General features: G+C 42.0%; 2 protein-coding genes across 2 annotated transcripts; one reads left to right on the top strand and one right to left on the bottom strand.

Annotated features, from left to right (window-relative positions):
* Positions 1 to 13,209: 13,209 nt before the first annotated feature.
* On the top strand, positions 13,210 to 15,384 carry LOC102704438 (GDP-fucose transporter 1-like). Its single transcript, XM_006659258.3, has 2 exons — positions 13,210 to 13,303; positions 13,842 to 15,384. Exon 2 carries the CDS (start codon positions 13,861 to 13,863, stop codon positions 14,884 to 14,886), a length of 1,026 nt encoding a protein of 341 aa, XP_006659321.1. The 5' UTR covers positions 13,210 to 13,303; positions 13,842 to 13,860; the 3' UTR covers positions 14,887 to 15,384.
* A 1,256-nt stretch (positions 15,385 to 16,640) lies between these two features.
* On the bottom strand, positions 16,641 to 19,957 carry LOC102700921 (pirin-like protein). The gene is made up of 7 exons (XM_040527153.1): positions 19,899 to 19,957; positions 19,552 to 19,706; positions 19,031 to 19,069; positions 18,844 to 18,872; positions 18,601 to 18,663; positions 17,499 to 17,602; positions 16,641 to 17,380 (listed from the first exon to the last, which is right to left on the bottom strand). The coding sequence occupies exons 1-7, from the start codon at positions 19,955 to 19,957 to the stop codon at positions 16,852 to 16,854; spliced, it is 978 nt and encodes a 325-aa protein (XP_040383087.1). The 3' UTR covers positions 16,641 to 16,851.
* Between the last annotated feature and the right edge of the window lie 5,729 nt (positions 19,958 to 25,686).

Here is a 25,686-nt window from a genome sequence, read left to right as displayed (position 1 = left end):
TATATGTAATTTCTTATTATTTTTCGTTGCAAAAGTTATTCAGGTAGACCAGGGTATACCTTACCGTCTTCCGTGTGAAAATAATTTCCCTTTGTTTTGTTAAAGCAGAAAGACTCGATAAAGTCGTTCTGTCCGGACGGCGTATCTATTTCTTCCTTTTCTTTCTTAGAGCATCTTCAATAATGCCCAAACAAGTTTCCAAAATAATTTTTTTTTGTTTTATGTAAAAAACAGTGGTCCAACAGCCTATATCATTTCTAAAATAACCCTGCTCCCAATCGAACCTCAAAAACAGCGTAAATCTGATAACGCAATTCACATTTAGCGAGAAGCCGATCGCACTTTTTTTTCCACCCCTCTAGCGTAGCCTGTGGCTAGCGCCGCCTACTCTGCTCAATCTTGGGGCTTCGTTGTTTTGCAGTTGCAATTGCTTATAAGCCAAAATTTGAATTTTAGAATTTAATTTTAAACTTGATTTTGTGGTTTTTTCATCATGGTTTCTTTTACACATTTCGTTTTTAAGTCGCTATGGACATGTATATAAAAGTTTTATCTGTAAATTATTTTTCGTTTGCAAAAACGTGTTTTTGCTTATTCCTCCAAAAAACGAAACGATGGGAGCTCTTGTCGTCAAAGCTTGCTGCCAGCGCACGCCCGCTCTGTCGAAGGCCAACTCCTCCCCGCGTCGCAGTTCTCCGATGGCGTGCCCTCTGCTCTAGTCTGTAGCATGTAGGTCCCTCCGCTCTCCCTCTCCTCACTAGTCTGCAAGCAAGACAATGTTATATGGAGCCAATATAGTATATATAAAGTTATCTACGGGCAATCAAAAAGAATCAATTAGAATAGTAAAAAGGGAACGGTGACGAAAGATGCCAACACTGAACTTCACTGTAGCCAGGAAGAAAATTTGATAGGACCAAAGTCCTATGCTTATACAAAGGACATTGCTTACGGTACGACACGTGTGCATACACAATGTCAAAGCGGTGAACGCTCTCTCTATCCCAATCCCAATAACGTAAGGAAAAGATGGATGGGCGAATGGGTGCTCACGGCTCCTCAAGTTGTACACGTGTTGTGCAAGAGGCAAAGTCCTTTGCATAAAGTGTAGGACTTTAGTCCTATCAATTTTTTTCCACTACAGCCACCCCATCACTACTACAAAGCCTGCAGCATGCAGTACAGAACTACTAGGAGGAGAGAAAGAGATGACAGTTTACAGTAATCGAAGGTACATGAGAAAAAGTTTATGCAATGACTGATTTTTTTAATAGAGAGAAGGCTACACTCTGTCTAGCTGTTGCTAGTAAAAAAGAGAAGGGAAGAAGAAAAAAGAAGAGAACGACATAAGGGAAAAAACGTGAAAACAAGAAGGAGAGTCACATACGAATTTAGTTTATTTGGCCAACTAACTATTTATAGGACCTAATTTTGGGTTTCTAATGGAGTAGAGGGTAATTTTTAGGCCCATAATTTTTTAGAAGGCCTCAAATACAGGATTTTTAGGACTTAATTTTTATTCCTCTATTGAAGATGCTCTTACACGCTTGTTAAATCCCACTAGCTTTCTAATTGACTCTATTTGACCCACGTCTTCTTAGTCTCTCTATCTTACCTAAATCTCCCATTAATTAGTGAATCCGCAGCCATGTTAAGGGCTTTCCACATTGTTCCTTGTGAACTCAATTCCCCATAATTCCAGGGACTATGTCCTAAATCTTTATTTATATATTCGTTCATCATCGAATGATTTTCCTTAATCACAGTGTTGTCTCCATCCATCTCCATCCATTGGAATGCCCCATAGTACCAGTTCGGGGGTTGTAAAACAATGATTTAAATGAGATTATCTCCAATTTTTAGGACTTACTATAGTTTTAAACACCCCTGCCTTCTTCTTGCCTCCCCACCAAGCAGGCAAGCACTTCTTCCCTCTAGTATTTCCTACCTCTGGCCCTATATTGCTTTTCTCTCGGTCCTCCTCCATTGGTTCCCTCGGCTTCTTGGCTGTAGGAGGCATGTCATGGACGTGTCGAATCTAGAGGCCTAGACTCTCTCTGTCACTTGTTCCAACCTGAGCGTGCATTGGCAACAAGGGTGTTGGGCAGAGGAAGGTTGATGTTTGTGGCATGCTCTATCTCCTAGGCCATTGTTGATGGTGAATTGATGATGGATGGAAAGACTAACAAAGGTGCTAGATAAAAAGCCTCGATTGGCAGACAAAGTGGATATGGTGGTTCATACACCCTGCACCTTGCTAGCCTTTTGTGCTGCTCATGTGCAAGTACGATATGCAGTGCGTCATTCTAGAGCGGTACCCATGTATGAGGTACCACAACAAATATTTGCATGTATTAGGTTTTGGTATCTTTAGGTACCATCTGATACCCGTAGGTATCAAGTAGTAGATACCGTTTGATACCCACAGGTGAAGTTCCAGAGAGATAGCCTAGAGAGGGGTGAATAGGTGTCCTGAAAAATCTTTCAAATCGCTGCGGTCAGTACAGGGGCCGGACCGTCCAGTCGGCACTTTCGGGATGGGCCGAGAGCTCTGGCCGGATCATCCTGGTTAGAATACCGGACTGTCCAGTCAGTGAAAAATACAGACTTGACAGTCTACCTTTTCGGTGATGTTCCTAGGAACGTGATGTGATTATGTGTGTAATAGAACAGCAGAAAGATCGCAGGAACAAACAGAACACGAAATTATAAGAATAAACACATGAGAGATTTATCTCGAAGTTCGGATCTTTCGATCCTACTCTCCGTTGAGGCGCTCCTGCGAGCGGGATCTCTCTCGATCCATTCCCTCTCTTGGCTTCCTCCCACAAGGCCAACATGGGTCTCCGATTTCACAACTAGGGACTAGCAACCCCTTTGATCGACCACCAAGGTCAAGATTAAGGCGGCTTGCCCAGCCCTAGATTGCAATTCGCTCTACCCTGCAGCCTTCTATGAGAAAGCACAAGAATCCACTATCAATCATACCTATTCCCTTGCGGAGGTTAGGCACCAACCTTCACAACTTGCTCCCGGGCGATCCACACGAATCGGAGGCTCGCGGGCGACGCCTATCCATCTAGGAGATCAATCTCCAAGAGTAATAGGCCACCTTGACTCCACATGCATCCATCAACGCCCGAGAATGAACAGTCTATCACTCATTAACATTAACACTCTCTCTAAGACATGATCCAACGATTAATCTCTCTAGGAGGTGTATTGGGTTAGTGGGGAAGCTTGAGAGGTGCTAAACTTGCCCTAGCAACCAGAAAACTCGAACAGAAAGCCTCACCAACGGCTAGATCTCAAGAGCCCATTTTATAGGCTGGCGGACGTCACTTAGCCGTTGGAAAAGAAACCTAACCGGACCGTCCGGATAGGGGGCCGGACCATCCGGCCGACACTTAACTCACTCACTCAAAGCAAGGGCCGGACCAAGGTCTTAACCGTCCTGCCACCGGACTATCCGGCTTGGGGCCGGACCATCCACACACTCGACTTGAGCAGGGGCCGGACCAAGGACTGGACCGTCCTGTCACCGGACCAAGGACCGGACCGTCCTGTCACCGGACAAAGGGCCGGACCAAGCAGAAACCGGACCAAGGACCGGACCGTCCTGTCACCGGACCAAGGACCGGACCGTCCTGTCCCTGCTTCAGGAAAAATAGCATAGGCTACAACTGGACCTAAACTTACTCCACTCGGCTTAGGCTTACTCCAGGATCCATACAGAGATTCCAGTGACCCCTCTTAGTAGTACGGAGTTCCTACGACTCAAAAAGAAAAAAAATGAAATACGCCTTCGAGCGCCTTCGTCTTCGTAGAGTCGTCGCTTTGGGTCACACATGCTCTAAGTTTGATCAAGTAATCCTTCAATTAAAATGATCTCTCATCTTCTCTGCAATCACAACTCATTAGCGCACACATGCTTGGCTAGCATTGTCATTAATCATCCAAAACTTCGTTTAGGGGCTAGATGCACTTTCAATCTCCCCCTTTTTGGTGATTGATGACAATACTAGTCAACGCATGACAATAAAACATCATATATGCAGAGATGCAATAAATCTAGCTCCCCCTAGATGTGTGCTACCTTCAACAAGCAATTATGCATGAAACTTGAACTTTTCTAACATAAAGCATACGAGTTCATGCAACGAACACACAACACATAGCAAGGAAATTAAATGCGAGCTAGCCTATAGTCAATACATCCCAGCAACACAAACTGATATGAGTTTAGATAGGAAGGGAGGCCGGACTATCCGGCTTCAGGGCGGATGGTTCGGCCAGCACAGACACAAAAGCTAAAACTCTGATTTGACCCCTCTCAATTCTACAACTTCTCCCTCTTTGGCATCAATACACCAAAAAGAGACTGTGCGTGGGAATGAGATGGTCAGTCCTCATCTGATTCAATGGTCTTAGTCACCTGGAATCCGAACGTCGAATCCGCGTTCGGGGGACGAGTTCCTCACCACCAAAGCAGTGAAAAACGTGATCCGAAGGCTTTTCGACGGTGCAAACCCAAAATCGCTTCTATGGGGTGAGAGGGAGTTAGGGTTTGAGGGAGAGAGGAAATGAGAGAGATTTCCACTCTCTGCTTGGCCTGGGAGCAATTATGAGAGTTGCCGGCCGGACCGTCCGAGCAGGGGTCGGACCGTCCGGCTGGGACTTTGCGAAGCAGGCCGAGGGGGTTGGCCGGACAGTCCGACTAGGGGCGGACTGTCCGGTCCAGACTGGACTCGGGTGTAAGTAAAAGAGGCTGAAGCGAAACTGACTATAAGAAAATATTTGCTATTCAACCTGAGAATCAGATCAAGCAATCAGTACAAAACTATGATTCTCAAGTCAACAACCATTTTCGCAATCTAGAAATCAAGTTTTCGCAAAGCACTCAACCATTTTCGCAACCAAGTTTGAAAAACAAGAATTTTGAAATTTTATTTGGGAATGTTTGAGCCTTACTCCTGGTAATTAAGACCAATTCTATTTAAGAATTGACCTCTAGAAATACGAAGACTCATGTTGTTCTAACATGTGTATGAAATTGACTTAACTATTCAAAAAGTCAAGCCGTTTTTCATGCAATGCTGCGAGAATCCAAGATATTTAGTTCATTTCTCAACTCACAAAACCTTTTTCCCATCTAAGGGCTTGGTGAAGATGTCGGCTAGTTGGTGTTCGGTTCTCACATGTGTTATGGAAATGTCTCCTTTGGTTTCATGGTCCCTCAAAAAATGGTGTCGTATATTGATATGTTTGGTTCTTGAGTGTTGGACTGGGTTGTTGGCTATTTTGATAGCACTCTCATTGTCACAAAGGAAGGGGATCCTAGTCATGATGTATCCAAAATCTTGGAGAGTTTGTTTCATCCATAGGAGTTAGGCACAACACGCACCAGCGGCTATGTATTCGGCTTCGGCGGTGGATAAGGCTATGGAATATTGTTTCTTGGATGACCATGAGACTAGAGACCGCTCAAGGAATTGACAAGTCCCTGTGGTACTTTTTCTATCGACCTTACACCCGGCATAATCCGAGTCGGAGTAGTCCACTAGCTCAAAATTGCATCCTTTCGGATACCAAAGCCCTAGTTTTGGAGTGTGAACCAAATACCTCAAAATTCTCTTAACGACCACTAAGTGACATTCTTTTGGAGCAGCTTGAAAGCGAGCACACATGCATACACTAAGCATTATGTCGGGCCTAGATGCGCAAAGATAAAGGAGGGAGCCGATGATTGAGCGATATACCTTGATATCTATCTCCTTACCATTTACATCAAGGTCGGGGTGTCCATTTATAGGCATTGGCGTCTTGATGGGTTTAGCGCCGTCCATGTCAAACTTTTTGAGGACATCTTTCAGATACTTTGTTTGCGAAATGAACGTGTCATCCTTGAGTTGCCTTACTTGCAAGCCGAGGAAGAACTTCAATTCTCCCATCATGGACATCTCAAACCTTTTGGTCATGATCATACTAAACTCTTCACTAAATGAAACATTAGTTGAGCCAAATATTATGTCGTCGACATAAATTTGGCATACAAACAAGTCATTCTTAAATTTCTTGGTGAAGAGAGTAGTGTCGGCCTTCCCGATTTCAAAACCGTTCTTGGTTAGGAAATCGCGAAGACACTCATACCATGCCCTTGGTGCTTGCTTGAGCCCATATAGAGCCTTGTGTAGCTTGTAGACGTGGTAGGGGTGCTTTGGATCTTCGAAGCTCGGCGGTTTCTCCACATATACCAATTCGGAGATTGGTCCATTGAGAAAGGCGCTCTTGACGTCCATTTGGTATAACTTAAAATCATGGTTAGCGGCATAAGCTAATAGAATGCGAATGGACTCAAGGCGGGCAACCGGCGAAAAGGTTTCACCGAAGTCAAGTCCTTCGACTTGAGTGAAACCTTGGGCCAATAACCGTGCTTTGTTTCTTGTGACGACCCCATGCTCATCTTGCTTGTTCTAGAAAACCCACTTGGTCCCGATGACATTTTGCTTCGGCCTTTCCACTAGAGACCACACTTCATTTCTTTTGAAGTTGTTGAGCTCTTCTTGTATGGTCATTACCCAATCCGGGTCTCCAAGCGCGTCTTCCACTTTCACTGGTTCCAAAGATGAGACAAACGAGTCATTTTCACAAAAACTTGCAATTCGAGATCGAGTCGTTACCCCTTTTCTCATATCACCAATGATGTTGTCCATCGGGTGATCCCTTTGTACTGTTTGATGAATTCGAGGATAGTGCACAGTGGGGGCCAGAGCCGATTCTTGCTCACATGCGCCCACGGCATCAATCCCATCATAAGGTTTTAATTGCCACCATCATCATCAACTTGTACGGGATCATCTTCGGTTGAGGATTCTTGTTGAACATCTCGTTCTTGCTCTTGCTCCCCCTCAACCTCCCGGGGTCTTACATCACCAACAGCCTTGTTGTCTATATCCTCCCGTGAAATTCCAATTCCTACATCATTCACTTCAACCTTCTCTACTTGAGAGCCATTAGTTTCATCAAACGTCACATCTCTTAAGACTTCAACAATACCGGTGGTTTTGTTGAAGACCCGATAGGCACGTGCTTTTGCCTCATATCCTAATAGTAAACCTTCATCTACTTTGGATGCAAACTTCGATGATCTAGGCCTTTTGCTAAGAATGCAACCGAAGACACGAAAGTAGGATACGTTTGGCTTTTTACTGATTAGAAGTTCATATGCAGTTTTCTTGAGAAGCTTGTGGAGGTATAAACGGTTGAGGGAGTGGCACGCGGTGTTGACGGCTTTGGTCCAAAAGACATCCGGAGTCTTGTACTCATCAAGCATTGTCCGAGCCATCTCGATAAGTGTCCGGTTCTTCCTCTCTACAATCTCATTTTGAGGAGGTTCATATGAAGCGGAGAACTCGTGCTTGATTCCCCCTTCATCAAGAAACTCTTCAACTTGGGTATTCTTGAATTCTCCTCCGTTATCACTCCGAACTCTTTTTATCTTCACTTCAAACTCATTTTGCACTCTCTTCACAAATTTCTTAAAGATTTCTTGAGTTTCGCTCTTGTCATAGAGAAAGAAGACCCAAGTGAAGCGAGAAAAGTCATCAACAATTACTAGACCGTGTTTGTTACCTCCCAAGCTTAGATAAGCTATTGGTCCGAAGAGGTCCATGTGCAATAACTCCAATGGTCTTGTAGTCGTCATGATGTTCTTTGTGGGTGGAAGGTTCCAACTTGCTTCCTCGCTTGACAAGCACTACAAACTCGGTCTTTCTCAAAAATGACATTAGATAAGCCAAGAATGTGCTCCCCCTTTAGAAGATTTGACAAATTTCTCATCCCGAAGTGACCAAGGCGTCGATGCCAAAGCCATCCAAGAGTCGATTTGGCGATTAAGCAAGATTTAGAGTTAACTCTATCATTGTCGAAGTCAACAAGATAGAGATCCCCTTTAATCTTCCCTTAAACACTTCCGATTTGTCATCTCTCCTAAAGACGGTAACATCTATATCGGTGAAGAGGCAATTAAATCCAAGCTTACATAATTGAGAAACCGAGAGTAGATTGTAGCTAAGGGACTCAACGAGAAGGACATTTGAGAGAGAATTGTCTTTGGAGATAGCAATTTTACCTAAGCCCATTACCTTTCCTTTGTTGTCATCTCCAAAGATAATGTCGTCGCAATTTCCTCCATTCTTGTCGAGTGAGATAAACATACTCCTTTCTCCGGTCATATGATTAGTGCATCCGCTATCGATCACCCAACTCGAGCCACCGGAGGAGTATGCCTACAAGAAACAGATCAAGCATGCAATTTAGGTACCCAAACTTGTTTAAGTTTGGGTCCCTTAATAATAGTGATCAACTCCTTTGGGATCCATATGCTTGGCCTTCGCTTCTCTTGACTTGATCCAATGAAGATAGCAACCACACGTCCACGGTTGTCCTTCATGATCACATGAGAGCCATAGATAAGCCTGATTCGAGCTGGATCCTCGTGAACTAAGGAGAGCTCAAAGTCAACCTTTCAGCTCAGCTGGGGTCGGACTGTCCGACTCGTAGGACTAGACTGTCTGGCTGGTACTCTTTGCCAGGCAGACAGCTCAGGTCGGACCGTCCGGTCCTTGGTACCGGACCGTCCGTCCGAACCCTTCTACCAGACCGAGAAGTCTGACCGGACTGACCGACTCAGACCAGACTGTCTGGTCTGCCCTCTCTGTTGAACAGAGGGGCCGGACCGGACCGTCCGAGTCGGGCCAGACCGTCCGGTCTGCCCTCTCTGTTGAACAGAGGACTCAGGCAGGACTGTCCGGCCCTGTTCGGACTGTCTGTCCTCAGGGCTGATTTTTGTGTCCTCTTCAGCAGTTGACTCCCTTTCCTTCACAATGCAACACATGGTTTACCATTGATCATTACTCTTTTTGGGCTTGCAGTTGAGTCGGGGGAATATCCAAGACTCCTCTTATCTTTGTTGTTATAAGAGGTGATTGTCTTGAAGAGAGCATACTTGGATTGGTAAGTTCGAATGCATCCAAACTTTACCAAGGTCTTCAACCTCTCATTTTCTTTCTTCAACTCTTTGAGAGCTGCATTGTTAGTCTCAACAACACTTAAGTCAATAGTTTTGCATTTCTCACAATCAAGAATAGTATTGACTATTGTGTTGTCCTTAGAGTTGGAGAGGTTGTGCTTAAGATTGTCAATTTCATTCTCAAGATCATTGTGCCTCACATTCATGGACACAATAGTTTCCTCAAGGATTTCATTGACATCCTTAAGATTGGTTATTGTTTGATTTGCTAGCGTGAGCTCCTTAGACAAATCAACCAACTTTTCATCATTTCTGGCAAGGACCTTTTTAAGGGAGTCAGTTTTTATCCTCTCTTGAATAAGGAGATCTTCTTGCCTCTCGAGAGATCCTTCCTTTTCTTTTAGCACTTTCATAAGTTTAGCGATATGAATGAGAGCGGGTTTGCTAAAATTTCTAAACAAAGCATCATCATTATCATGGTCTATATCATCATCATCACTAGAGTCATCATAATGCTTGGGAGCTAGATATACCTTGCGCCCTTGCGCCGTGAGGCACAATGGCGTATGATCACCGTCGTCGTCGCTCAAGTTGGAGAAGAGCCGCTCCATGCTTGATGACGATATGGCCATGGTAGCGACGCCTTTGCTCTTAGAGTCGCTTGACTTGGGTTCCTCCTCTTTGTCGCTCTCATTGTCGCTTGAGAACCACTCTTCACCAATGTGAGCTCTCCCGGGCCTTTTCTTGAAATACTTAGTCTTGCCCTTGCCCTTGCCCTCCTTGTTCTTAGTGAGCTTGGGGCAATCCGCTATAAAGTGCCCAAACTCCTTGCACTCATAGCATGTTTTCTTAGATTGCCTCTTGTAACGGTACTCATCCTTTCTCCCATAGCTCTTCTTGCGGAGGAATTTCTTGAATTTTTGAACCAAGAGAGTGAGTTCTTCATCCTCACTCTCCGAGTCACTTGAGCTCTCTTCTTGAAGCTTAGAGTTAGACTTCTTTGCCTTGAATGCAATCTCCTTGTTCTTAGCTTGGGCGACATTGGTGGCGTATTTCTTAACTTCCTTGGCTTCTTTCTCCAAGAGTTCATGCGAGATGATCCTTGAGAGCACGTCACTTGGAGTCATTCTCTTGAAACCGCTGGACTCACGGATCAAAGTCACCAAGGTAGGATTTCTTGGTGAAATTGCCCGGAGCAAGCACTTCACGACCACATGATCCGTCATGTCTTCACTCCCAAGGCCACGGATCTTGTTCACTATGACCATCATCCGGTTATACATCTCTTGAGGTGTTTCGTCATCTTCCATCACGAACCTCCCTAGATTCCCTTCAAGAAGTTCAATCTTGGATTCTCGAACCCCTCTTGATCCTTCATGAGCAATGCGAAGCGTGTCCCAAATCTCCTTGGCTTCATCAAGTTGATCAACCTTGTTGAATTCCTCCAGGCTCAAGGAGTTGAGAATCACGCTTGCCACATGAGCATTGCGGTGGATGAGGAGCTCTTGCGCCGGAGTGAGATCTTCTTCATCTTCCGGCATAACCTTTACACCTATGCACACAACTTTCCAAACACTTGGATGCAAGGAGATTAGATGAAGTCTCATTTTATGTTTTCATGCCCTATAGTGAGTACCATCAAAGGAAGGTGCACGGCCGAAAGAGATAGAAATGTAAGATGATGAAGTATTGAGTATAGAGTAATCAAACTCAATAGAGGCTCCCTTTTTGGTAGAGCCTTCTCTACCATCTTCATCTTTACGGCTGTTGTTGTTGGAAACATCGCTAGTCTTGTCTCTCATCTTGAATCACTTCAAGCTTTTAAGCCTTTTCAGAAGAATAGCCTCTGATACCAATTGAAGTCCCAGAGAGACAGCCTAGAGGGGGATGAATAGGTGTCCTGAAAAATCTTTTAAATCACAGCGGTCAGTACAGGGGCCGGACCGTCCGGTCGGCACTCTCGGGTTGGGCCGAGAGCTTTGGCCGAACCGTCCTGTTTAGAACACCGGACCGTCCGGTCAGTGAAAAATGCAGACTTGACAGTCTACCTTTTCAGTGATGTTCCTGGGAACGTGATGTGATTATGTGTATAATAAAACAACAGAAAGATCGCAGGAACAAACATAACATGAAATTATAAGAATAAAGACATGAGAGATTTATCCCGAAGTTTGGATCTTTCGATCCTACTCTCCGTTGAGGCGCTCCTGCGAGCGGGATCTCTCTCGATCCTTTCCCTCTCTTGGCTTCCTCCCACAAGGCCAACACGGGTCTCCGAATTCACAACTAGGGACTAGCAACCCTTCGATCGACCACCAAGGTCAAGATCAAGGCGGCTTGCCTATCACCGGGCCGGACCAAGGACCGGGCCGTCCTATCACCGGACTAAGGACCGGACCGTCCTGTCACCGGACAAAGGGTCGGATCAAGCAGAAACCGGACCAAGGACCGGACCGTCCTGTCCCTGCTTCAGGAAAAACAGCATAGGCTACAACTGGACCTAAACTTACTCCACTCGGTTTAGACTTACTCCAGGATCCATGCAGAGATTCCAGTGACCCCTCTTAGTAGTACGGAGTTCCTACGACTCAAAAAGAAAAAAAATGAAATACGCCTTCGAGCGCCTTTGTCTTCGTAGAGCCGTCGCTTTGGGTCACACATGCTCTAAGTTTGATCAAGTAATCCTTCAATTAAAATGATCTCTGATCTTCTCTGCAATCATAACTCATTAGCGCACACATGCTTGGCTAGCATTGTCATTAATCATCCAAAACTTCGTTTAGGGGCTAGATGCACTTTCAACAGGTTCATAGGTACCAAGTATCAGTTACTAGCTGATCTTATGATTATCAAGTACAATGTATCGAAGCATGAGGAAGGACATTGGCTTTGCCTATGTTTGGATGACCGCAGACGGACCGGTTGCCACCAATGCCTACTCTCCACTTATCCTTCTATTCTCTTCTTTAGAACTTTTCCCTACTAGTTTTATGGGTGTTGTCTTGTTGCGGAGGCTGATGTTACATGAGCATGTGGCAGGAGAGATGCGCTGACTCATGAGGATAAAGGAAATACGAAGGATGACGTAACAATCATAAAGTAGTCCACCTAAGACATGATCGTATAATGTAGTTGTCCTGCTGATGAAGACCAAGAAAAAGCTGATGAAAGCTAATAAATTTTGGTCAACTTTGTGTGGAGGTAGCTTAAGTTCAATGAACAAGAGAAAAACTAGAAGGAAAAAGAAAAAAAAATAAAAAATAAATCTTTGTATGGAGGCAGATTTAAGGTCATGTATAATAAATTATAGATTTAACAACAAATTTATTCTAGAATGCTATATTTAAGGTCTCGAATTTTGAAACTACATTTGATATGTATCATAAATATATAGTTTGGTGAAAAACTTAGTGCTTAATATATAGTTTTAGGATAGTTTGATCAAAATATATGTAATTTTGTGAATTTTACTTTGGACGCTATAATATCACTTATTAAAACTATGATATTATGGGGGTGTTTGGGACAAGGGGCTAAACATCAAATGTTTGGACACTTATTATAAATAGTAAACGTAGACTATTAAAATTTAAAATTTTAAAATAGATAAGAGTTGGTCAAATATTTAAAATTTTGACAACCAATGTTATATTAAAATAAATTTATAAAGTTACAATAGTGGTTTTTAGTAAAAATATATTTGCATTATTTATTTTATATTGAAACTAAGCATTTAAAAAATTATTTATGATTAAAATTTTAAAAGTTTGATCAAATCTTATTGGGAATACATATTCTAGTACTTCATTTGTTTTTAAAAAATACTCCCTCCATCTCAAAATTAAACCATTTTCAGTAAAAATAAATAGAAAATTAAGTAAAAAAATGATTGCGATTGGCGCAGACAAAATAACTTTGTTCGAGAAGGAGATGAAAAACCATTTCTTAACAAGCACGATTTTCGAAGCATTTTTTTCTCCAGAATCTAGCGCGCCAACCAACTGCCACATTGCTGCCCGCGCCGTCATGAATGCGGACGCGAGCCGCGAGGTCAGCAGGAGAGCAAGACGACGCCCGTTGACCGATCCCCCAGTTGGGCCGATCCAAATCAGCGTCCGGCCCGGCCCAAACCACCCCCTTCCTCTTCTTCCTCCTTCCGACTTGGGAGAGCACGGAGACCTTCGCTTCCCTCTCCGAGCTCCCCCTCCCCCTCGTTCGCCCGCGCCGATTCCGCCGTGGAACCCGTCCGCTTCGGCGCACAGAGCTTTCTCGGTAAGCCGCCGCCTCCCCCGCCCTCCTTCTTCCCATGGTCTTCGTCGTCGGAGCTGGTTGTATTCCTTTGCGTTTCTCCCCCCACCCCCCCAAATGCGAAGCGAAGTTCCAAATCCCTCCCGCGAGTCCGAGATCTCGGCCGGCCGGGTGAGCGGGCTCTTGAAGCTGGCTAGGAGAGTCCCGTGGTTCGGCCGCGGCCTCCCCCCGTCGTCCCTTCCTCCCCTGGTTGTCGGTCGCGAATGATCTGTCCAGGTTTCACTGATTTTGGGAGTCTGTGTCCAAAACCCTCGGCCGAATGATCTGTCCAGGTTTCACTGATGGTAGCACAGTCCGATGCTTCGTTTGTTCAGAGAATCCCGTGAGCTTGTCTAATTCCAGGAGCGCATTTATTTTTTTCGTCGGCCCCGTTCTTGAAATCTAGCCTTGTACATCATATGCATCGCTTTCTTTTCTGGTTATTTTCTCTTCATATCAAGTTTGAGTTTTTTGCATTCTTGTACTCGGCATCTTTACTAATGTTGCAGCTACGTTTGATCAGGTGAATACGTCTTCCGGTCATGGCGAAGCAGGCCTACGCAACGAGCAGCCTCGTCGTAGGGTATGCCCTGTGCTCGAGCCTGCTCGCGATCATCAACAAGTACGCCATCACCAAGTTCAGCTACCCTGGCCTCCTGACTGCACTTCAGTACTTGACATCAGTGGCTGGAGTCTGGACCCTCGGAAAGCTTGGCCTTCTCTACCATGATCCATTTAACTTCCAGACTGCAAAGAAGTTTGCGCCCGCTGCGCTTGTGTTCTACCTTGCCATATTCACAAATACACATCTCCTGAAGCATGCCAATGTGGATACATTCATAGTGTTCAGATCGTTGACCCCACTTCTGGTCGCCATCGCTGATACCGCCTTTAGGAAGCAGCCGTGTCCTTCCAAGCTCACGTTTGTATCCCTTGTGACGATTTTGGGAGGCGCTGTTGGTTATGTGATGACAGATTCAGCGTTCAGCCTCACAGCCTACTCATGGGCAGTTGCTTATCTGGTGACTATAACTACTGAGATGGTGTACATCAAGCACATGGTCACCAACTTGGGGCTCAACACATGGGGTTTTGTGCTCTACAACAATCTTCTTTCACTGATAATGGCTCCTGTATTTTGGTTTTTGACGGGAGAGCACTTGTCAGTCTTCAGAGCCATGGAATCACGGGGTCAGAATTGGTTTGAACTTGATGCCTTTGTGGCAGTTTCCTTGTCCTGTGTGTTTGGGCTACTCATTAGCTTCTTTGGTTTCGCAGCAAGGAAAGCAATCTCTGCCACAGCTTTTACAGTAACAGGGGTTGTTAACAAGTTCCTCACAGTTGCAATCAATGTTATGATCTGGGATAAGCATGCGAGTTCATTTGGTTTGGTTTGCTTGCTCTTCACTCTGGCTGGTGGGGTACTCTATCAGCAGTCAGTTACAACAAAAGGGAATTCTCCAGTGCAGCGTGAGGCTGTAGTTAAGCAAGGGAACGGTGAAGATACTGAAGTTGAGTTAGATGAGAAGCAAATCCAGGTGTCATCTCCAAAGGACTCAAATGTCTGAACTACAATGTTTCCAACTGATACCCAGTTTTCTTCTTTTGTTTGGATAGGCATCATATGCTTCAAGGTTATCATAATCATATCCTACAGGAAATTCAAGATGTAGTATTGCTGTAGAAGGGTGCCTGCCCTCATATTACAGTTACACTTTTACTTAGGATCTTAGATGTGTTCATGTCCCTTATTGTTCTTTAATTACCCATGTAGTTTTGATAGGTTGAGTTGTTTTCTTCATGAAAGTGCCATTACTTTTTATAGAGGTGTTTTCTATTGTTTATGGGATTGCTTAGTGCTCCCCTCATCAATATACAACTGCAATGGTTAATCATTTTCAGCCTAGAAAACCACATGCTTAGACGCAAATATCAATACTATATTTTCTTGTCTAAAGGTCATCTCCTTTCTGACATTGTATTTGTATACCTATTGAAGTGATGAGAATACTATTTCTGGGCTGTTCAAATGCCAATCATCTAGTGTTTCAATATGCATACTTCCTTGTTCAACCTAAATGCAGTATAAGCAATGTTTTGGTTCCAAAGTTCAGTTGATCATGAAATTCCCTTGTGGGCATATCTTAATAGTCAAAAGAAGAGTTCAGGAAACCAGCAGTAATATGCTGGTACCACCATATTCTTGAAAATGTTGATGCCCCTATCTACCCTGATAACTACGACGAGTTCAATTTGTTTTGAACTGTTCCATTTGCCTGTTTTCAGTGGTTTTAACATCAAAGTTCAAATTTTGTATTAAGATTTTTGGTTAATTTTAAGTGGATATCACCGCTATAAGTGGATAATAGTTTGTCCATGCGTCAAAGCATATTCACAATCAACAGGTTTTTAATCTATTTATAATCAGACAAATATAGTATTTTACATCCTGCATTTAACATGACAGTACAAGGATATTGCCATTGTTTTACTGGAGGACAAATTGAGTCAGGGAAATAACACACCAGCTCTGTTTTCTAAACTGCAACTCCTACAAGTTGGTAGATACAAAGGTGCTCTGTTTTCCGTGTGCAATTTATACATGATATTCAGATTAGCGTGTAGCAGCTGAAGTAGCTGTCGTTGCATGTTTGATTTAGATTAATGAGTTCATTATCACCGTGGATTATTGATTTGATGGTAGGGATATATTAAATATTACTCCCTCCATCTCACAGTGTAAAACTTTCTAGCCTTATCTAGATTCATATGAATGCTAATAAATCTAGACATATATATAAATTATATATATTTATCAATTAATAAATTTAGACAACACTAGAAAGTCTTACAATACGACACGGATGTAATATAAAAATAAACTTAAGAAGTAGTTTCCAAAAGTGGCCTAGGTAAAACAGTAGAACAAAAATTTTAGAAAACATATTTTTGAAGTATAGAGTGAATAATCCATTTCAATAATATGCGGATAAGCTAAAAAAGACAGGTCTGGTAGAAATTTGATTCTAGCATGATCGGTTGGGTTAATTCTGATTCTGTCATTAATGGAAAATCAGAAATAGAATTACATGATTACAGAATCAGGAGCTATACCAAAGTACCAAACGGATTTTTAGTTGGTTGTACCATCGTTTTGAAACACAAAAATTTGAACGGAATTCAAAACTAGGGGGTGATTGTTAAAGTTTTTCATAGGAAAATCTAAACTGCATATTTGCAAACAAAAAATAGTTTATCGATAAAACTTTTGTATACATATTTGTAGCGATTTAAAAGTCAAGACTAAAAAATAAAATCGGTGAAAAACTCTAAATATAACTTAAATTTAAAATTTAAATTTTGGTTTATAAACATAAATAGAAGCGAACATATGGGATGCCAAGGTTATTTACGGCCTTTCACACGATGTGACATCGTCGAAAATCACTCCGTTTCATACATCAACTTTGCAATGGAACTCCCTAGAATTTGTCCTCTGCTATGATCACCGGCCGCCCCGCGGGTGAGCGTCGTCAGTGCGCCGCCACGGTGGCCGCGTAGTCGGAGCTCCAGCCGGCGGCCATCTCGAAGCCATTGCGGCGGTTCCGGTAGTCATCCCTGGCCTGCTCCACCTCCTCCCGCGTGTTCATCACGAAGGGCCCGTCCCTCACGACGGCCTCGCCGTGCGGCCGCGCCGCCACCAGCAGGAACCTCGCCGCGGCGCGCTCCGTCGTGCGCACGGCCACGCCATCGGCGGCTGCACCCGCCTCGCCGCCGAGCACGACGCAGGTGTGCGCGCCCAGCGCCGCCGCGTCGTCCTCGCCGTCCCCGAAGACGGCCTCGCCGTCGATGACGTACGCGCACGCGCTCCAGCCGGGCGGGACGGGCTGGCGCAGGCGCGCGCCGGGCCGCATGGCGACGTCGAGGCAGAGCGCCGGGGTGCGCGTCTGCAGCGGCGAGCGCGCGCCCAGGGCCTCGCCGGCGATCACCTTGACGGTCGCGCCGTCGCGCTCGGCGGCGGGGATGTCCTGGCTCGCCAGCTCCTGGTACCTCGGCTCCACCCTGCATGCGCGCCGCGGCACACGGCCGAGTCAGTCAGCAACCGTTTCGGTACGCCGTACAATTTACACGGTAGCCGCTGGCCATTGCTGCGGCGTGAGGAGGAGGAAGGTGAGCGTACATCTTGTCCTTGGAGGAGAGGTTGATCCAGAGGTTGATGCCCCTCTGGACGCCATGGCCGCCGGGCATCTCCGCGTGCACCACGCCGCGCCCCGCCGTCATCCACTGCAACCAACACCATGTTAGCTAACATCCCCTCTGTTCCTCTTCATACTGCACGCTCTGAATGTTAACATGTTTAAAAATCCCTACAATATACGGACTTCATCTTTTTCCAGAGTTATAAAAATTACCCCTTCCGTTTCGTATAGATTGTATACGTGGCTAGATGCATTCACTGATCCATGCATATAGTTTATATACCTTACTAAATTTATTGATGTTTATATAAATCTAGATAAAACTAAAAAAACCTATATTGTGAAATAGATCGATAGAGTAACGACGTGAACTGAGAAATGTCAAGCCGTGGATGCATGGATCCATTAGAATTCAAATCCTGATATTCACTATTTCTAGCAAGATATGTTGGTGTGTGTACATGTAGGTCTTTCGTGTAATAAAAACATAAATTCAACATATCGTTACCAGCACAAACTGTACGCATATCCTTTTGTTTGTCTTTCTCAGTTGCTAGATAGTAACCTTTTGTTTCTGTTCGTCAGTGTGTACGTGATGGCAATTAATGTAGTAGTTAGTTGTGTATTTCACACACAATCGTGTTTTAATGATTTAGATGCCGTGGGTTTTGCTTCACTATTAGAAGAAAAAATAAGTAGGCAGCCACATTTTGCATTCTCATCTTTCCTTGCTAGACAGCTTTCTCCTTGAATTTTTCTTCCCAATATTCACTAGCGATCGATCACAATCTGACGCTACATCATAGTCATTTGAAGTTTCCAAATTAAAGTAAATAGAACCGCGGATAATTCCAATCACATTTTACTTTTCAGAGCATTGAATGGCTCCTTGAGGAGTGTATTTAGTAAGTACTCATACATGATTATATATTACGTGAGATTTATGCAGTGAAACACGATTCAAAATTGTTAGAGGCTGTTAATTTCAACCAATTTCAGGAGCAAAACCAGTGATGTTAATTAATTCGTCGGATTAGTCCAACCCTATATTTAATGGTACACACAGCTGATTGGAGACCTAACCTGAACATCTCCTGTGTTGATGGTGCCCTTGTGGCCTGAAAAGTCATGGTAACTGAATCCTCCCTGAAAAGCAATACAAATTAATTCAGAACAACATTTAATTTGACATCAATTATTTATTTATTTTTGCAAAATAAATCTTTCTTGTCAAATTCTATGAAAATATATTAAATTGATTTCTTGGTGGTTCCGTAATGCAACTGTATAGGGGCGCAATATAATACAGTACGTGTAGAATTATACCTCGAGCATGTAGGTAACATTCTCGAATCCTGAATGAACACGTACCATGCAGATGAAAAGAATATTGCAAGATCAGAATTCAGGAACAAGAAAACTAGAGAGTATAATTTAATTGTTCATGACATTAGCGTGGAGATACATTAAGATATTACGTGCAGTTGAGGTCAACATAAAATGAAATACAAACCTCTGTGGGGATGGTCATGAAAGCCTGCTGGTGGAGAAACTGAAAAACAGAGACAGAAACATAAATTATTAAAAGTATTAATTCTCTGCCGAATAATTAATCACAAGAGAGCTTGTTGCTGAAGATCCATTTATATATACTGACGGGCAACGAAATATACTCAACTGTTATACAATGTGAAATTAATTTATATTTACTGCCGCGTAACGATCCAGGTAGGTATGTAGCAGTTTGTTTGTCAAATCCATTTCGATGAAAAAATGATCCAAACGTGCTTTTTTAATTAGTTGGTGATTAATTTGTCATTCACCTTTTCACGTGACGTAGTTGACTTTTGAAACTATATTTAGCATTTGTTTATTTAAAAGTTTATATAATTATTAATTATTTTATTATAATTTGATTGATCACCAAAGTAATTTTTAAAATGACTTATAATTTTATATATTAGTGTAAAATTTTAAATAAGATGACTTTTTCAAAAGTAACGGCTTCAAGTAAGAAAAGGCTGGAGGGAGTACATTCGAACTCGTAGAGGGAGATGAGAGGGTCGAGGCTGTGGAGCTCGGGCCTCCCGACGCCACTCCACACCGCGAAGCCGTCGCCGACGCCCCGCCGCTCGCACGCCAGCTTCTGAGCCACCGCCCGCGGCCTCCGCACCAGCGCCTCGCCGCAGCTGCTTGATAGATCCAACAACAGTATTCTTCAGGTGGTTGCGGATTAGTTAAACATCCAAACTAACAAGATCGATCACGAGAGAGGGAGAAGGATGAAACACACATATGATCATGCCGTAATAATAATAATATATACTAGTACTACTTGGTTAATCCATGTAGCTAGCGTACGTACGCGCGCGCGTATATACCTGTTGGTGGTGGCGACGGCGGCGGTTTCCGCCGGCGGCGGCGCAGCGTCGGCCGCCATTGGCGGGGGAGGGAGGAAGGGGATGCAGGCGGCGGCGGCGGACATGGCCGGAGATGGAGATGGAGATGGAGAGAGGAGCTAGGTGGGTGGTGGTGGTGCGGATGAGAATCCGGTCACCCTCCTCGGGCTCTTATATATAGTACGATCGAATCGGAAGCGCGGGCGCGGGAAAGGAACAGGTGTGAACGCGAGCGGGGCCCACCGCCAACCCCTCCTACTGCGAGCGATCGAGAGCGGCGGCGCCGTGTGAACGGGGACGGCCGTGGTGGCTCCCTCCATACCTTGGGGTCATCTTGGCGTCATGTATCCCCCTGCACGTACGCAGTTTGGGGACCTGGTGTTCAATGCAAAACGAGACATTCTATATTCTGCAAAATACTATCTCCATCTCCATTTTAGATTATAAGTTAGCTTTAACTTTGGTCAGAGTCAAACTACTCTAAATTTAAATAAATTTATAAAAAGATAGTCAAATTTATAACCCAATATACACGTATTATAAAAATATATTCAGTTATAAATTAATTTAATAAAACTACTTTGGTGTTGTGTATGTTATTATATTTGCGTATAAATTTAGTCAAACTCATAGTAGTTGACTTTAACAAAAGTCAAAACGACTTATAACTTTAAACTGCTTCATACTTGTATTTGTAAAGAACGTCTTGTATTTTTGGCACATATTTAACCATTCAGCTTAAGAAAAAAATTATAGTTACTCCTATCATTTATTTTTTATTGGATTATTGCTATCTATTTTAATTATAACCTACTTTTAAGTATATTTGCACACTTTTAAATAATAATAATGATGAAACGTTTACCTAAAAATCAATAAGTAAAATACGGAGGGAGTACAAATTGAGGTATGTATATTGTTAATTCTATTTTAATTATAACTTACATTTTTGATCTATTTGCATAATTTTTTTAACAATAGGAATGATAAAGCGTTACCAAAAAAATCAATGACTAATACAGAGGGAGTACAAATTGATGTATGTATATTGACCAAAGTTACACAAGGCTGTACATATCGGCTGAAGTTTTACCATACACCAAGGCTAAACCCACCCTTTATTTAAGGGTTAAGTTCTATTTACTCTCACAACTATCAAAAAAGTTTGATTTAACCTACACAACTCAAATACCAAACGTTTTACACCCTTTTTAACTTTTTAAAATGGACAAATTACCCTGTTCACAAAATTCAGCGTTGCTTAGTCCTAGTGGCATACATGTATATATGTGAGGCACACCTGTCAGTTCACCTCTTCTTCCTCCGCCCTAGTCACTATAGATGGTAGAGTGACGACCCCATGGCAGCGACAACAGTCGTGGGGGCATAAACTAGCTAGGGCCAATTACAACGACAAAGGTCTTAGCCTCTTAGGGGTGGGGATTGGTCGAGGCAAATCTAGAGGCAGAGCAAAGAGATGGTATCGGCCTCAGAGCATGCCATGCAGCAGTAAAACCATCTGGAAAAGGTGGTGGCGCATGGTGAAATCCCATTGAGCATGAGACCAACATCCCTCCACTACTACCAAGCGCAACAAAAGACGGTGGGGCCCTAGACGATGGTGGTAGAAACAAAAGGGCATGAGGATGGAGGATATTCATTACCACATCTATCTTGCAGTCGATATCCTTCTCCATTGCAAGTTGTGCCTCTCTGAGCTCTGTAACCTCCCATATTCACCACCTTCACAATCACTTCTCTAGCTACCACTAAGATGGTTAGGCGAAGATGAACCAAAGAGAACCTTAGCAAGAGCTTCCATGGTCAGGTGATTCTGGAATAAGAGAAGTCAAGCGGCAGTGGGTTTCTTATCCTGAGCATAAGATACGCCCAACTAAAACATAACTACTAGGAAGGAATGAGGCCAACCCCTCGCCCTACTCATCAGCGGTGAGTCGTCAGATTTGAGGAGGAAGAGGGGTCAAAGGGATTAGGGATTTTTTTTTCAATGGCATTGGGATGTTACCATGCTAGGATAAAAAGTATTGATCCTTTTTTGGCAATCTAAAAAAAATAAAGAATATTATTTTCTTGTTCACTGGCTTTAAACCTACCCATTCTTTATAAATCTCTATTTGAGGAATATTTTACTCATAAATATGAGTCTAAATTTAGTCTACGATTGATGGTGCTTAAATATTTTATGTTTTTATTATAATACACCAGTGCATGGATGGGTGCGGCTATATATATCTTAGTAGTACATACAACAAAAATGTTACCCATACAATTATATCGTGTTAATGTAACTGGTAAAATTCTATAAGACTTCCATTGCATAAGAAAAATCTTTGGCATCCCAGAAGCAAGCAAGCTAGCTAGCACGTGTAGTAAATACTCCTAGTTTTATAAAGAACCTAGCCAACTAGTGTGAACAGCTGGGTCTCAGGTGGTGTTTAGATTGAGAAATTTTTTTGCGAGAAGTGTTACGTTAAATGTTTGATCGGATGTCGGAAGGGTTTTCGGACACGAATGAAAAAACGAATTTCACGGCTATCCTAGAAACCGCAAGACGAATCTTTTGAGCCTAATTAATCCGTTATTAGCACATGTTGGTTACTGTAGCACTTATGGCTAATCATGGACTAATTAGGCTCAAAGGATTCATCTCAAGATTTCTTTCATAACTGTGTAATTAGTTTTTTGGTTCACCTATGTTTAATGCTTTATTTAGGTGTTAAAAATTCGATATGATGTTTTTGCAAAATCTTTTTGGAACTAACAAGGCCTCAGTATTCCTTGGTTACTAGTAATTGTTTGGTAGCTGCAGGTGGCATACGCTGCACGTCACACACACAGCTGACACAAGTGGTGCCAGAGAGACAGATAGATGAAACTATTGGTCTCATCTATTCTTCTTTCCTTTTTTCATAAGCACGATTTCTCATCTATGCTTCGTGCTACTGGAGAGACACCGGCCGTCACTAATTAATTTTAAAAGATTATAGTTGATGATATAAATTGCAATCGCACGCTCATACACATGTGCATATATGTGGTTAATCTGATTTTGATCAGACCTGAATTTCGATGGCCGGCAGCCCGGACAAGAATCAGGTTCACACCAAGATCAGCTTAGATATGGCCTTTCTGTTTGTATATGCAGTAATTCTTTCTTCTTTCCGTGCAGATTCCTGGATAGATAAGAACATGTTTAATAGTAAAGCCGCGGTAAGCTTTGTTAGAGCTAATATGTATAATAAGTTAGCTACAAGATTGCCTCTAATATTTTTCTCACAAATCTTTCTCTCACTTATGTTATTTAATGGGGACACATGTAGATATAACTCTTTATTTTTTATTTTCTCTCATATTCACGTAGGTTTATAGTTGATTTTTAGTCAGTTATTCTACTCGCTCTAACTGTTGCAGATATGTATATATATATATCATTGATTTTTTATATATATCTTGGAAGAGTACATGTGCTCTTGCTTGACCAGCCTTACCAAGATTGGATATTTGCCAATAATTAATCACATGATTGAGTTTGTTATACATGGCTCATCGATGAGTCGTTCACACTGGAACATATATAGCTAGCTTGGTTATATACGGATATCCAACAAAAGAAGACTGAAAAAGAGGAATATCTTTTTTGCTCTTTCCCTAAAGCTATTGGTTTGTCCCGAACCAAGCAATGGTTGGTGTAGATGCAATGCAAATGCATGCAGATAAGGAACAAGACATAAATTCAGTTCAGACGGCTTGGGCTCATTTTGTGGTTATGTTTTTTTACAGTTCAAGCTAAGTTTGAGTTAAATTGTCTTTAATTAAGCTAACCACAATCATCATTAATTTAGGATATTATGTTAGCCACATTATAGATGTGATTACATGTAAGTTTTCGCTTCTGTTTATGTTTATAAGACAAAAATTAAATTTTCAACCTTAGATTTAAAGTTGATTTTAAGGTTTTATTATTTTAGTTTATTTTTTAGTCTTTACTTTTAGAACGCATTAATACATATATAAAAATTTTATTCATAAATTATTTTTATTTGTAAATATATCATTTGTTTTTCTATAAAAAGCGAAAAGATTATCCCCTACAAATACAACTAGAGGGTGGATAAGTCTAGTGCTGCTTTAATAATATTGGTAGCCAACCATTTCACTGGTGTTTGATTGCACCAGCACCCCTTGGGAACATAATTTTATTCCCGTAATAAGACTTTAATTTAGCTTATCGGCCAAAGAAAAATTCAAATTTAAAAATATATTAATTTTGAACTTTTTCATTGTAGTTTCTTATCCAACCATAGCTATTAAATCACTATTAACATACATATAAAATTTTAACCATAAATTACTTTTAGGTTTTTGTTTATTTTTATTGCTCAGACATCATCCGTAGCTCAACAACTTTAATTTTCTTTTGGAAAGATCCCTGTACGCGATGAACATTTGTTAAAGAGCTCTGCTCGATCGGCTGTCAGTAGCTTTCACTGTCTGAACGCTCTGCTCGAGATTTTCTGCTTGGCGTTAATCTACGTGCAGAAGAGATTATAGAAAAAACACTGACAGTTGCACCACACGTATAGATTAATTTGTACGACTAGCTTTGGACTTGATTTGCCGGTGGACGATATCAATTTGTGGTGTCAGGTCTCTTCTGTCATTAATTTGTGATGGTCCAGAATTAATCTAGGATGCTTTTCTTCTATCATCACGTACTATCATACCTTGCTTAGTGCATGCTTACAGTACATTTTTTTTCCGCGACAGTACTCTAGCTAGCTGCTATTGTTCATAAACCGTCAGTAACTTTAAGATAAACTAGTACTCTCTCACATATAATTCGTTTGACGTCGATTAGTTCATTAGTTCAAATAATTGAAGTAGCCAACATTGTATATATATGGAGGGAGTGATATACTCATGCATTTGCAACCCCTGCAAGTAATGATGGACTTTACAGGCCATACACAAAAATGATTTTTTATTTTTTTTAAAGAAACCACTTAATTTTTGTTTGTTTGTTGTGGAACTGGGTTTTTTTTTTTTTTTGCCTTGCATGGGTAGGAGAAAGAACGAATGTCTCCGTTTTCAAGTAGTAAAGATAATAATATTATCAAATAAACACCCATGGAATTCTTTGTACCTTTAAAATATTGGTTTTATAAAGGTATCACCAATATATATTGCTAATGTAGTCTTTAAAGTTGGGATCAACGATAGCGGATTTTTGCTATTACAAACTCCACGACGTGTATATTTTAATAAGAGACAAAAGTGAAGAGAGAATATTTTTTAACATGTATAGCCCATCATATGGTCTAGTGTATGAACTACTCTTACAATAACGAGTCATGCCATAAAAGGCTGTAAGAACTTCATTCTTCATACACCGTGGATACTTTAAGAGTTTATTGTGAGTTCTCTAGCTTTGGGTATGAGGCTGAAATCAATGCACCAAGATATTTTCGATAATGACATATCAACCGTTATTTTTTTATGTAAAAAATATAAATATATGAGTGCTTTTTATGGCAAATACATATCTTAATATAATTTTTATATATCAAATTGAAGCTTTTGAATGTATATAACGATATAAGAGATTTTGATATTTAATTGCATGCATTTTAGGACGTCATGAATTTGAGAACGAACATAGGAGTAACCAAGGAAAAGTTTGACGTTAACCCCATTGTAACTTTGGATTAATTTATCTTGAATTAACAATATCGCCTAGGCAGTTGAACAT

This window comes from Oryza brachyantha, chromosome 8, assembly GCF_000231095.2.
Source record: "Oryza brachyantha chromosome 8, ObraRS2, whole genome shotgun sequence".
NCBI classification, from domain to species: domain Eukaryota; kingdom Viridiplantae; phylum Streptophyta; class Magnoliopsida; order Poales; family Poaceae; genus Oryza; species Oryza brachyantha.
This window is presented reverse-complemented; position numbering and strand designations above follow the sequence as displayed.

Bases quoted from the DNA above. Each gene is read 5' to 3' on its own strand.
- LOC102704438 (XM_006659258.3), top strand. From the start codon at position 13,861: ATGGCGAAGCAGGCCTACGCAACGAGCAGCCTCGTCGTAGGGTATGCC.
- LOC102700921 (XM_040527153.1), bottom strand. From the start codon at position 19,957: ATGGCGGCCGACGCTGCGCCGCCGCCGGCGGAAACCGCCGCCGTCGCC. The intron at 18,873-19,030 runs GTTTGTATTTCA...GTGTTCATTCAG, and splicing joins TCATGACCATCCCCACAGAG to GATTCGAGAATGTTACCTAC. The intron at 17,381-17,498 runs GTACGCTCACCT...GCGCGCATGCAG, and splicing joins CTCTCCTCCAAGGACAAGAT to GGTGGAGCCGAGGTACCAGG.